General features: G+C 35.7%; 2 protein-coding genes across 2 annotated transcripts in view; one reads left to right on the top strand and one right to left on the bottom strand.

Moving 5' to 3' along the window:
- The first annotated feature begins 97 nt into the window (after window positions 1-97).
- On the top strand, window positions 98-6,006 carry LOC140057399 (26S proteasome regulatory subunit 6B). The gene is made up of 10 exons (XM_072103047.1): window positions 98-139; window positions 2,180-2,281; window positions 2,401-2,587; window positions 2,672-2,818; window positions 3,959-4,162; window positions 4,448-4,615; window positions 4,730-4,806; window positions 4,962-5,130; window positions 5,440-5,495; window positions 5,581-6,006. The coding sequence occupies exons 1-10, from the start codon at window positions 104-106 to the stop codon at window positions 5,692-5,694; spliced, it is 1,260 nt and encodes a 419-aa protein (XP_071959148.1). The 5' UTR covers window positions 98-103; the 3' UTR covers window positions 5,695-6,006.
- Window positions 6,007-6,137: 131 nt separating this feature from the next.
- The window catches only part of LOC140057747 (uncharacterized), a 50,548-nt gene continuing 42,912 nt past the window's right edge, over window positions 6,138-13,773 (bottom strand). The window contains exons 84-92 of the mRNA XM_072103469.1: window positions 13,312-13,530; window positions 12,276-12,535; window positions 11,863-12,116; window positions 10,906-11,194; window positions 10,546-10,747; window positions 10,084-10,274; window positions 9,751-9,890; window positions 9,426-9,634; window positions 6,138-9,087 (exon numbers count right to left, since the gene is read on the bottom strand). Coding sequence (XP_071959570.1) covers window positions 7,256-9,087; window positions 9,426-9,634; window positions 9,751-9,890; window positions 10,084-10,274; window positions 10,546-10,747; window positions 10,906-11,194; window positions 11,863-12,116; window positions 12,276-12,535; window positions 13,312-13,530 — 3,596 coding nt within the window. The 3' untranslated portion in view covers window positions 6,138-7,255. The remainder of the gene's footprint in view (window positions 9,088-9,425; window positions 9,635-9,750; window positions 9,891-10,083; window positions 10,275-10,545; window positions 10,748-10,905; window positions 11,195-11,862; window positions 12,117-12,275; window positions 12,536-13,311; window positions 13,531-13,773) is intronic.

The following is a 13,773-nucleotide window of genomic DNA, read 5'->3' as shown; positions in this document are numbered from 1 at the left end:
AAAAAGCAAATAGGCGGCCACGTGCATCGCGCCGCGTCTGGATCGGCCACACCTAACTGCTGCTCAGTTCAACACAGAAGGTCAAAGGTTAATAAAATACAAAATGGAAGAAATTGGCATTGTGGTTTCGCCGGATAAGGTAATTTGATTTTAATACATAAATTCATGCATTAAAAAAATTATAGGTACATATTTATGTATAATTTATATTATGCTTTATATGAAATGTAAGGTTTGAAAAATCTTAATCTATTGATTGACATTTCGTCGCATTTATTTTTTTGCTGTGTCAGGCCAGAAGATCTGGTTTCCATCACCGCGCGACGGGCTCAGATTTTCGGCTGTAGTAGGCCATATCACGCCTTTACTACATATTCCTGGCCTAGCCTAGCTTACTTGTTAATTAGGCCTAGGCCTACACAGTAACACATGCATTGGCCAATTTCTAGCTAGGGGCCTAGCTAGCTAGGCCTAGGCCTAAGTGTTATTTATTTTTCAAATATTAATTTTAGTTTTACAAAAGTTTTATTTAAAAAAAAATTATAATATTAATAATATAGGCCTATTAATTTAATTATTAAATATTAATCATTATTATGTAGGATAGATACTAGTAGGCCTAGCCTTAGTACTATACTAAGCCTTTATATTAAATTTTATTTAAATAATATAAATAAATATAAAACAATAATATAATTTAATATAATCAATGATCATAGTCATAGTCATATAGTCATATATACTTTATTGTCCATTTAAAAAACAGAAATGTGATTTGAAAACTGGCAAAATACAAAAATATAAAATACTATTTACAAGAACACACACAAAAAGTTAAGAGGCTAAAAATTGTTAAAATTAGATAAAAATTATCGGTTACATTTTACCTTTGTACTCTGGAGTTATATAAGTGTATAGCATTAGGTACAAACGAGCACCTAAACCGTTTTGTTTTGGTATAAAGTGCACGTAGTCTTATGCCAGAATTCATGAGAGCAAATTGTTTGTGAAGAGGATGTGTTTCATCATCAATGATACTTTTTACTTTTTTTAACACATTTTCTTTATACAAGGATTCAACATCAGGTAAGTGCTCTCCTACTAGTCTAATTGCTCTATTTCCTATTCGATTAAGTTTAATTTTATCTTTTTGCATTGTATTACCATAAAAACAAACATTACAAAAAAGTATTACACTGAGAATTACAGAGTTATAAAACAATTTAAGTATAGTTTTGTCAATTTGTAGGTACTTCATTTTTCTTAAAATAAACATCCTTTGGTTGGCTTTGCATGTGGCTTTATTTACATGATGTATTATTTATACAGTCGACTCCGCCTAAGTCGAATCTAATGGGACCGGTATAAAAATTCGACTTACGCGAACTTCGACTTACAGATTTGCAAAAAAATGCTAGGCCTAGGCCTAGGTTCACTCACGTAGCCGCGCTATGGCTAGGCCTAGGCTAGTAGTAGACCCTGCCCTGTCGCGATCGCGGCCCACGCGATGAGCCTTCTTGAATTGAGTTTGCTTAGCTAGCCTAATAAATGCTAAGCCTCTTTTATCGGCAACGATAAACTGTATTTTCTTTTATGGTTTAAGCCCGAAACAATACGAAAACGTATAATAAATACATTTCGGTTCTTATTCGGAATCGGTATCCATTGTTTATTGCCATCTGTCTAGCACAAAATGGGTACCCACAAAACGCCGCTCAAGTTCTCAACTCTGAAACAACTCATACACTATACACTAGCGCGAGTTGTAGGACGCCACCTATACTATACAACCTGCTTGAGAGAACCGATATGGTCCCACATTATCCCCTCTGTCGTTTGTTTATCGAATTACGTACGTTTCATCGGCTTTTTTAGCGCGTTGTTGCCGCGTGATTTGTGACTTCGACTTATACGATAAATCACTAAACAATGTGTGTATTCGGACCGCAAAAAGACGTCGACTTAGACGAATTTCGACTTAGAAAAATTCGACTTGCAAATAAAAATTACACAGTAATGTATAGGAAAGAATTGGGACTTTCATAAAAATTCGACTTTCGCGATTTTTCGACTTACGCGAATTCGACTTAGGCGGAGTCGACTGTAGTACTGTAGTACTGTAGTGTAGTAGTAAACTAATTTTAGACTTTTTAATTAAATTAGTGAATTTTGTTTGCAGGAAGACACCTTGAGTGTCAGTACAGACACCAGACCAAACACAAGCACCAAAGGAACAGGTCTAGAGGATGTAGAAACGGATGATCTTTACACACGATATAAGGTACAGACCAGTATATTACATGATACTGCTGTATGACTTATGATTAGTAGATTATGAAGTCTTTTAATACCTAATTTTTTGTAACAATTGTTGACATTTAATGATTATTTATCTTGTAGAAATTACAACGTCAACTGGAGTTTTTAGAAGTGCAAGAAGAGTACATCAAAGATGAACAGAAAAATCTGCGCAAAGAATTGCTACATGCACAAGAAGAAGTAAAGAGAATTCAAAGCGTTCCGTTGGTCATTGGTCAATTTCTGGAAGCTGTTGACCAACATACTGGCATTGTAGGGTCCACTACAGGTATGCCATTCATTCATTATAACAATACAGAAAAAAGATTACATACAAAAAAAGAAGTACTAAAGTATTTAATTTTTGTTTAAGGTTCAAATTACTATGTTCGAATTCTAAGCACACTTGATCGAGAATTACTGAAACCAAGTGCTTCTGTGGCTCTGCATAAACACAGTAATGCTTTGGTAGATGTCTTGCCTCCTGAGGCTGATAGCAGTATATCAATGCTTGGAGCAGGTTGGTCACAGCACCTTTATCTTTTATAACAGAACACAGATTCCTGAACTCTCACTAAACTGTTGTTTGGTATGTCACAAACCATCAGCAAAGTGGAACCCTGACAAATGTTGTCTTTCCTTTACATTTGAAGTTTCAATTATAGATATCAAATTATAAATAAAACATTATACTGTACTAAGTATAACCAAAGAATATATATCACAAGAATGAGTATTCCGCGATTTTTGCATGAGAAATTTGTAACAGAGAGCTCCAGTGAGTGATGCCCATGAGGGCGGATGTATAAATACTAAATAAGACTTGATTTAATAGATATTATACATGTCACATTAAATAGAATTATGATAATAGTTTTTGCAATTGTAAACTATTTTATAATACATATTTATTAACAAACTAGTGTACATTCACTTTTACAGACAATTATTTACTAACATGCTAAGTTAGTTCACAAAAAAGGCCTAACACAGCAACACCAAAAATCACGAATCGTTACTCAGCACGGCCTATTCTTTACCATTGCCGTGTACTACTCTACGCCCGGTAAATTAAGTATTGTTTTTATGATATAAATTAGTATAAAATACATGTTATTAATAGGACAAAATGTTAAATGTTATTAACATTTATTTGTTTTACCAGAAAGAAGTTAAATATAGGAATATTATTAAACTATCCTTTGTGAAAACGCGTAAACACTAACACGCCCGGTCACGCTATCGTAGCGCCCGATTGATAAAGCAAACTGTTTATACGGCAGTTTTTACTAAATAAATTGCATAAAACGAACAATTAAATATCCAAATAGTATTTAACATGATGTTGGCATGTAGTTGATAACATTTTTTATCATGAAAATACTACCGGTGGTCTAGCCTTTGATTATTGAAACCGTCACAAAAAGTTGTATACATCCCAGATACATCCACACTTATGGCGGCGCCCTACCACATGGACAATATTACTGTTACAGGGAAAATCGCAGATTACTCATTCTTGTGATATATATTCTTTGGTATAACCCATGCTTGAGTGTAACTCCACTCTCTAATGTATTGTAGGCTAGACATGTACACAAGACTTTTCTTAACTTCATTGTTTATATGTACAGTATAATATAAAACATTAATTTTACAGACGAAAAGCCAGATGTAGCCTATGCAGATATTGGTGGAATGGACATGCAGAAACAAGAAATACGAGAAGCAGTTGAACTTCCTCTGACACACTTTGACCTCTATCAGCAGATAGGTATTGACCCACCACGAGGTGTGCTCATGTACGGTCCACCAGGTTGTGGGAAGACCATGTTAGCAAAGGCTGTAGCACATCATACAACAGGTAAGAACCAGTGGCCATATTTAAGTGAGGTATTTCCCTAAATATGGTAGTGATATGACATCATATGATAGTGATATGCCCAAATATGGTATGGTAGTGATATGACATTATCATGTCCATATATGGGCACATCACATTTTTTGTCACATAAAGTTTGATAGTGTAGACAAAGCTTTAGATTGGAGAATTTTTGTTTTGTCTTTAGTGTGAATGTTACTGCTGAAATAATGTATGAACAGTTTGAAGAGAGAAATTGTAACCCAAATTGTCATTTGTTATTTTCAGCATCGTTTATTAGAGTTGTTGGTTCCGAGTTTGTTCAGAAGTATCTTGGAGAAGGTCCACGTATGGTGCGTGATGTCTTTAGACTTGCACGTGAAAACGCTCCCGCTATTATATTCATTGATGAAATTGATGCCATAGCAACAAAACGATTTGATGCACAGACTGGCGGTAAGACCCAAAATATCATTTGAAACAATTTTGGTGGAAATATGATTTCAAGAAACTGTTTATTAATTAAATTAAATTTGAATATATCAAAAAACGTTTTTGTTTGTTTTGCAGCCGATAGAGAAGTACAGCGGATTCTACTGGAGTTACTGAACCAAATGGACGGCTTTGACCAAACTGTCAACGTCAAGGTAATCTACTTTTCATTTGGTTTGATTTATTTCGTCCAATAACAAAGAACATGAAAAGAAGTCCCAAATTCATTAAAGAGTAAAATAAAGAGATATATAATAGAATCGTCATACTAAGTATAAATATTTACCTAATTCATTCTTGTATCTTGTAGGTTATAATGGCAACTAACAGAGCCGACACACTTGACCCTGCTCTACTACGACCAGGTCGATTGGACAGAAAGATTGAATTCCCAATGCCGGATCGTCGTCAAAAGCGTCTCATCTTCAGCACAATCTGTGGTAAAATGAACCTGTCTGATGAAGTGGATCTAGAAGATTGTATCCTTTTATTAACAAATATAAATTTGGGCAGTTTTATGTATTCCTATAGGTACTCACAGAGGAAGTCCTCTTTATCTTCTAAGCCCTGTTTGAGGTATTGCTAGGCCCTAAGGTATGCAGCTATGTGGCTGCCAAAAAGTTATGGATGGATGAGATCAAAGTACCAGATATCTAGAAGTTGTTGGTGTGGCCACTTTGTTAAAATTAGGCTGAATGGAAGGCTTTAAAGTCAAGGTCACTGGGAAGGGGATAGACAACTTGACATTTAAAAAAGATTTATAATATTTCCTTGATGAACAAAATTAGATGTTGCACGACCAGACAAGATATCCGGAGCAGACATCAACGCCATCTGTCAAGAGGTACAGTATATGTAATTACCTTACCTAAGCTTCTTGTAGCTAGTTCTTCCTACACTCTTCTATTAACACCATCTTTGTATTACAGGCTGGGATGCGAGCTGTGAGAGAAAACCGTTACGTTATATTAGCAAAAGATTTTGAGAAAGGCTACAAGAACAACATCAAGAAGGACGAGTCTGAACATGAATTCTACAAGTAACCATTCTGTTGAGGATAGTGCTCTCTCTGTCTATGTTTTGTTGCGAAATTTAACTATTAAACTAATTTAAATATATAGGACTACAGTACCAATGATTTAAGGCCAATGATATTACTATAGGTGGCTTGTTAAACAAAAGTTCTACAACAACTCATATAGCACTGACTATGGTTTCAGGCAAGTTAAGTAAAGTAGCTATACTTGCTTGGAAAACACTATCAAAGTAGAACATTCAAAATTAGTTTTTTGTCAGTAGTTTTGTGAAATAATTATTGATCTATTAAAAAAGAAAGATGGGTTGTTGAAATGTTATTTGTGTTTGTTGTACTTACTTAGAAAAACCCGATAAGAAGTCAATCCATTGGTGGTTTCATGTTGTCCACTTGGCTTCAGTTTAGCTACAATGTTTGTAAAACTCGACCTTACTAAAAAAAAAAACTTTTAAGATGATTAATAAACTAAAACATATATCCTGTGTGAATCATTATGGAGTTCTCATCAGAGGCTAACATTCCAATCATGTTTGATTTGCTAAAAATAAACAATACACTTTTTTTACACTTATTATAATTTAATATGCACATCAGATTTTCACACAGGTTACAATAGTAAATTATGCAACTTTTTACACTGAATGTCTTAACATTTTGTCATTACAAGAATATATGTATACATTAATGGATGGCAATAATGACATCTATATTACACAAGGTTGTACATAACTGGTTATTAAAAACAATGCATACAACAAGTGTTGGGGACGGATTCTGTTATAGTGTTATAGTTCCTATGTATAAAAAATTATCATTTTTATGTCATTTCTAACTTTAATGGACGGATATATAACATCTATACACAAGGTGAAAAGTAAATGAGGTTGTACATTAAACTTTGCTGGACGGATCTTGTTATAGTCTTCTATAGTTCATATATATATATTACAAATTGTTTTGTCATTTTAATACCATTTATAACTTTTATATTTACAATTCTATTCTGTCAAATGATTACTAATTGATCAATATTATGAGACTTCGAAAGATAAATCAAAATCTTTCTTTTACAAACCCATAGATTTCCATACCGAAAAATAAATTATATAAACATTCTTGTTACAGTAACTAAATTGAAAAGACGCAAGAAAATTATTTAAAAACACCATAGTATTCATTGTCACACACATTGGAACCAAAATGATGGAGTATAATCTTGGAAGCCGTTTTGTTTTATACAGTTTATATTGATTTGGAAGCAGACATCAGCTACGTTATTACCTTGTTATGTTTATTCAACTTGGAAGCCACAAGGTTGAAGCAAAATTCTGATTAACTTATATTGATTTGTTTTAGGATATGGCCTGGAATGCATTTCAACGTATTTTCAAATAATATTACCGTAAAATCATAAATACTTTCTTTTTATTGTACAAGAACCTTAATTAACTGTTAATATTCACAGTACACACAAAAAATGGATATATATTTTACAATCAGATAATAAAACCATCAAAGTGGAAGAGTCCATGTTATTCATAAACCTTACTTTGGCATAAAATTGAAAGCTAATATTGTGGTTCTTCTTTGGGAGTTATTTGGTAATCTTCTGTACCTGATAACTCATCATCTTCTAACTGTACATCATCTTTCTTTAGATTTGACCTTACATTACCAATTGACCCTTGACCTTTGACACTCTGCTGTGAACCTTTCTGTGTCGCATTTTTCTGTGACTCTTCAATATTTGATTTAATACTTCTTGATGCACTCTTTACGTGAGGCTTAGTTGTTGGCTTGGAGGTTTGGCCGCTACCTTCACGTGATCTTCCAGATTTGGCAGAAGACATCTGAGATGAACCTGTCCTACTTTTAGAAGCAGATTTCACAGACTTCTGGGAGTAAACACTCTGTGCAGATTTGTGAGAAGTAACACTCTTCTGAGATTTTCCCGATTGTAAGTTTTTACGCGAGTTCAATTCTTTTGTAGTCTTCTTTTCTATTGGAACAGTGTCGCTGTAAGCCAGCTCCGCAGACTTGAGAGACGCTCTTGACTGCTGTGACGTGATGCGACGTGCATTTTCTTTTTTATCATCATTTACTCCGACATTAACAGATATCTTTGAGTCGTTTATCTGATTTTTTGGTTGTTCTTTGTTAGTTGACTTTGATGAAAGTGATCTTTGGCTTCCGTGAGCTGACGAAGACTTCATTTTCTCTGACTTGTCCTCATCATCAGTTCTTACTGAGCTTTTAGACAGAGAATGTTTGTTTTCCTTATCAGTGCTTCCATTTGTCAAAGACTCACCGCCATTTGCCGTTTCCTTATTTTCATTAGCAACTACCGCCATGTTCTTTTTGACTTGAGATGGATCTTCATGTAATTTTTGTTTAGCATCTGACATCACCTCTTCTGTGCTTTCAACATGTTCTTCATCATCAACAACTCCATTTTTGTCACTTTCATTAGCTTTATCCTCTAAGTTTTTCTCGTTTTCCCATCTGGATGTGTCATCAGTTTTCATTATTGCACCATCTTCTTTTGTTTCTACAGACACCAATTCACTACCATTTTCCAATTTATCTTCCTCTATCGGATGCGTTGTTGAGCTTTCATCTGGATCTTTATTAGAAGACTTCACAGACTCTAATTTACCGTCTACAGATTTTTCAGATATCTTTGATGATAAAACGTTGCCATCTTGTTCATCTTTAGGAGGATTTGGAGACTCATTCTCGTTACCTGATTTGTTTTTATCTTTCTTCTCCGACTGCCCGGTATAACTAATCCTACTGTCAACACTACTCCAAGAATGTTGACTCGATGATGTCGATGACCTCTGTGATCCATCACCTTCAAATCCATCCTCATCGTCATACTCTTGGTTAACTTTATCACTTTCTGCTATCTTATACATTTCTTTTTCAATTTCATTTCTATCAGCATTTGATGAAAGTAAACTAGCGGATGACCCGGCACTTGAATGCCTACTAGCATTCTGGTTATCATTTAGTTGGGAAACTTGCTTCTCTGTTAACTTGGTCGGCATACGATAATCAAACTCTGTTGTTTGGTGGCGCTCTATATCCAACTGCTCTGAGCGTGCAGTCAACTTCAAGTCATCATTCTCTTCTTCCTTTTCTTCAGCTATCTCAAGGGTAAGCTTCTTCTGGCCACTGTAGCTTCGTAGCGACTGTCGTGACATGACGGAGCGGCGTGAAAGAGATTCTCGCTGACCACCTGTTTCAATATCATTCACTTGGTCAGAAGCCTCTTCTTCTTCTGCTTGTCTGGCGGCAGTAGACGATGCAGTTTCTGGTACCTCACCATGTTCATCAATTGCTTCTCTTTTAGCAGCTTTAAACTGAGAAGACTTCTTTATGCCTCCCTCAGGGATTCCTATTAAAATAATAATAAAAATTATAAGTTATCGTATCATTACGTGTACAAGCCCCTTAGATAAATTTCCAGTCATACCCTGATGAGGAGGCCACCTAGAAACTGTACTACTGTAAAGTGTATAGCAGTCCCAAGGACCCTGCTGTGTTTGTGTACACATTTCACAACAGGATACCTCATTACAATTTTGACAGGTTAAAAGACTTTGGTTCAAAAATATAAGGAACTTGTACACACCATGTTTATTCTTTCATTTGACAGGATTGCATTTTCGGTCCATCTCTGGTTCAGTTACAAGATATATTAAGTAAAGTAATAAAATACACATTTCAACTAACCTGGGTCCAATAGAAGACCAGTTCCCGCCAAGATCCATTGCTCCACTGGTTCTGGACATCTCAAATTGAGTGTAAATGTACACAACTGTCGAGATTTGTTCATAAAGACCGGACAGTCATAGATGCCATAACCTTCCTCCTCGTTATCAGTCTGTTCACCTTTCAACATAGGATGGATGTATACACTAGGCATTGGTGACAATGCCGTCCTAAATAAAGGTAAATATCACTTGTTCAGAAACTCAAACAAAAGTGAAATCTATTTGTAGGCCTAGTAGAAATATTCTTAACTGATTGTAACATGTCTTTAAAAGTATTTTCTTACTTGGCGTTATCTAAACACTTGTTTTCAATATCCCATGATGCACCCTCAATGTAGAGGCCTTGTAGGTACATACCGCCCTCGTGTGAGATGTCAAAGGTGTCAGCATCGAAGGAAGTAGATACTTTGCAGTTAAGGCAAACCTGTTAAAGATAATGATTTAGGAATTTTAAGAAATCTAAATAAACTGATAGTAATGAAATTTGCGGAAGCTAATGCAGTTTTTAAAATCAACTATAATACATAGATCTGTGGGAGATCGGATTGAAGTACAATTTACACACAAAAGCTACAAAAAAGGAGTTAAAAACGAACAAAACATCCAATAAGTTTTACATCAGTTAAGAGACCACCATGCAGAACTGCCTTTTCATGACACAGAGCAGTAATGACCGCCATTGGATTGACCAGGCCTCCCATCCACACTGACATCAAGTGACCATGTGGAAACTCTATGTTTCTGCTTCGTGTCGGTACCTTCCCTTCTTTTACCCAAGACTTTAGTTGGCCATGTCGCTTCAATAAATCTACAGAAAAAGACAAATTGTTAGAGTCTCAGAAGAATACAAATGACAGGCATAAAGAAAACATCACATGAGGTGTTTAGATTAAAAACAAGCCCTCTTCACCACTTCAATCTCTCCATAGCTTGTTGTTATAGAATGAAAGCTGCTTTCATACTGTACATTAGCTTAACAGGTTGCCAAACACATTAACGTGCAGAACAACATCTATTAGGAAACAACAAACTGTTTGGGGTGTCCTCAATCTACGGTTTACAAATTCAAAAGAACCTGCCTTGAAGCCATGTGATAAGTGTGTGATCAGTAGGCTGTCTGTTTGGATGTAACCATGACAACGGCACATGCTCCTGCTGAAGAGCAGCTGCTGTAGACTTTAACTCCTCAGGAATGGCATGCTGACCACCCAGAACATGCTGGTAAAGCTCATGGAGGGTTTGTCTGATGTGGCACACCAATGAGTTCATCCAATGACATTCCTGTAAAAGATATAGAAATATATTTCTCTTTTACTCAATTCACAGCCAATAGAGATTAAGATTTTCCACTAACAGGCTGAGAGAAAAAACAATATAAATAATTTCAAACAATTACAATTCTGGAACTAAAAACAAATAAACTATAAGTTATTCTTTACCTGAAGTAGAACAAATCCAACGGATTGCGGCATCTCGACACTAGCCATACTCAGCAGACTCATGAGCGAGGGCGCATGATACGGGAACGAGTAGTGCTCTGCTTGGTTTACGATATGCAATGGCAGCTCGCCTAGCTCTAGCAACACTGGAAGCTGCTCCACAACCATGGTCATAGCATACTGCAGCCTTGTCATGTTCAAGTTTGTATGAAGCTGTGTTATGTTACCGGTGACTGGTGTATGTTGAAGTTCATAGAGAGTGTCAAGGGATTTTAACAGTTCTTTGCCACTACAAAACAAAAGAAATAAATACATTTCTATCCAGTGGTGAATGCAAAGGGCAAAGGCTCCTGGTTTAACACTCCTAAGAGGCCCTTTAACGCTGGTGAATTGCAAAGGGCAAAGGCTCCTGGTTTAACACTCATAAGGGGCCCTTTAACGCTGGTGAATTGCAAAGGGCAAAGGCTCCTGGTTTAACACTCATAAGGGGCCCTTTAACGCTGGTCAATTGCAAAGGGCAAAGGCTCCTGGTTTAACACTCCTAAGGGGCCCTTTAACGCTGGTGAATTGCAAAGGGCAAAGGCTCCTGGTTTAACACTCCTAAGAGGCCCTTTAACGCTGGTGAATGCAAAGGGCAAAGGCTCCTGGTTTAACACTCCTAAGAGGCCCTTTAACGCTGGTGAATTGCATTGGGCTCATGCTCTGGAGCACTTGGTTTTAGCCAGTGAGTGCTCATATGTGTTACTGTTTTTATTGTCACTTCTTACTACTAATATTAGGCCCTTTCAGTCACAAACAAACATAATAATAATCATAATAATAATCAAACTTTTTATAGCACCAATTCTAAAAAGATGAGCGCATTGTATCCTGAAATTTTCAATATAAATGTGTTTTTAAATTAATTTTAATTGAGTCAAACAAACAGTTTTAGCTAATAGTTTCAACTATAATTACCTTATTTGGTTAACTTGTTTCTTAACAGCATCATCCAAACACAGTGTCATTACTGTACTTCCTCCATCTGGCAACTTCTTTGATGCCCATGTTCCAAAGTCACTGACATCAACATTAGCAGGGGGAGTAGGTAGATTGAATGTACCAAGCTGGATGGAACCTGATTGGCTCATAGTGGCTTTCAAAATGTGCATAATTAGTGTTGCTAAGTAACGCTTGTCCCATTCATTTGTGATGATATTACCATACACAATCTAAACACAATTATTTAATAGATTTAAATCAACAGAATTCTGAAAGATCACTTATCACTGATACTCATGAAAACAATAATTTTGAAATACTGTATCAGCTATTGATAACTTATAGACACTTAACACATTAACTAATAAAACACTAAAAATAATAATTACCTCAGTCAGTAAATGGTGGAGAACAGATATGGAGGGCTCCCTCTCTGATACAGCTTGTAAAATGACCTGAACAGCTTCATTAATGACCACCTCATCAAGCAGATACCATTGAGACATGCCTCGGCTACCAAAGATCTGACGCGCAATAAGCATCCCATGGATGACGCACACACCGTACACTGTGTTACGTAGGACAGGAGAGAGGTCTCGCACTTTGCTTATATTGCTAGGATGAATGCTGTTAACAGCTGATATGACAGCTAAAGAAAACAACAAGTAAATAATCATTTTAATATAGTGAGCTTTCTTTTTTCTTAGCAACAGAGAGTACAACATGTTAACTACTGTATTATTTTATCCACTTCTAGGTAAGGCTGTGTTTATACAACACCCTAAAGTTGAATCGGTCTTTAATTTTTAGCGTGTTGCACGGGCCGAGGTCAACCCCACAAAAACCTTGCAGTTACACATGAAATCGTAATACCGTGTTATACTGTAGTTCATAATCCTAAGTTGTATATATACTTGCATGCATTATGAATTAATATGAGTTTATATTAAGATTTTAATAAAGGATGATTTCGTTTAAAATTTAGTTTATTCAATTATTGATTTTTTAAATCTGCTTTTGAAATTCGAGAGGTCAAAACAATACCCTTCCAACACGCCAATCGCAACCGGGAATCCACAAAATTTTAGGATTCAGCCAAGTAGCCTTTTTTGCAATTAAAATCTCATTACACGGAATCTCTTCGATGTTATACAACACACTTTTCGTAGGCGTGTTAAATATGCGTGTAATAGCGTGTTGTATAAACGCGCCCTTAGACCCAAAATAATGCTTTCATTGTGTTTATGTTTTCAGTATCAGTTTACTGTATATCTTTATTCATCCCTCATGGGGCAAAAAGAGAAGGAGATTGATTACATCAGCTTACAATAAAAAGTACAAATACAAAATATAGAATTATTAAGAATTATCTCTAAACAAATGTTTAAATAATAAAATAAAATTTAATTAGAATTTAAACAATACCTAGCTTAAGAGAATCGTTGATACTACTAGACTGAAATGGTTGTTCTACTTCTAGGCTACCATCACCAGCATGCGCTACACTTTCCTCAATCATGTCCCAGGCTACAACACGCAATGACTGGATGAAGGTATCGGCTAGGCCAGGGCAATTAGGCTCACTTGTCATCCAGATACAGAAGCCTGTATGTTCTTTGTCAATTCTGTTAAGGCCCAATGGTCCTGTAGAGAAATTATTAAATTAATAAATCCAAAGAAATTAGAAGCGCTTGCAATCAAACATACATAAAAATAAAGAGATATATAAAAGTCACAATAAAAAACAACTGTGTGATCATTTTCCAAGCATAATTTCAATTTGCACCCAACATAAATTATCGTTTTTCACACGCTAATGGCATCTTCTATAAGCTTTTAGTAAGAGTCTGTGACACAAATCTGGGTTATTTGTAGCATCCCCTATCT

Source organism: Antedon mediterranea, chromosome 8 (genome assembly GCF_964355755.1).
Source record: "Antedon mediterranea chromosome 8, ecAntMedi1.1, whole genome shotgun sequence".
Lineage (NCBI taxonomy): Eukaryota > Metazoa > Echinodermata > Crinoidea > Comatulida > Antedonidae > Antedon > Antedon mediterranea.
Note: the sequence above shows the minus strand (reverse complement) of the source record. Positions and strands in the feature narration are given on the sequence as shown.

What these genes read in the sequence shown, in the direction of transcription:
- LOC140057399 (XM_072103047.1), top strand. Translation starts at nt 104, where the DNA reads ATGGAAGAAATTGGCATTGTGGTTTCGCCGGATAAG. An exon ending in TGTAGCACATCATACAACAG is followed by an intron (nt 4,163 to 4,447) that starts GTAAGAACCAGT and finishes TGTTATTTTCAG; the next exon opens with CATCGTTTATTAGAGTTGTT. An exon ending in ACCAAACTGTCAACGTCAAG is followed by an intron (nt 4,807 to 4,961) that starts GTAATCTACTTT and finishes TGTATCTTGTAG; the next exon opens with GTTATAATGGCAACTAACAG.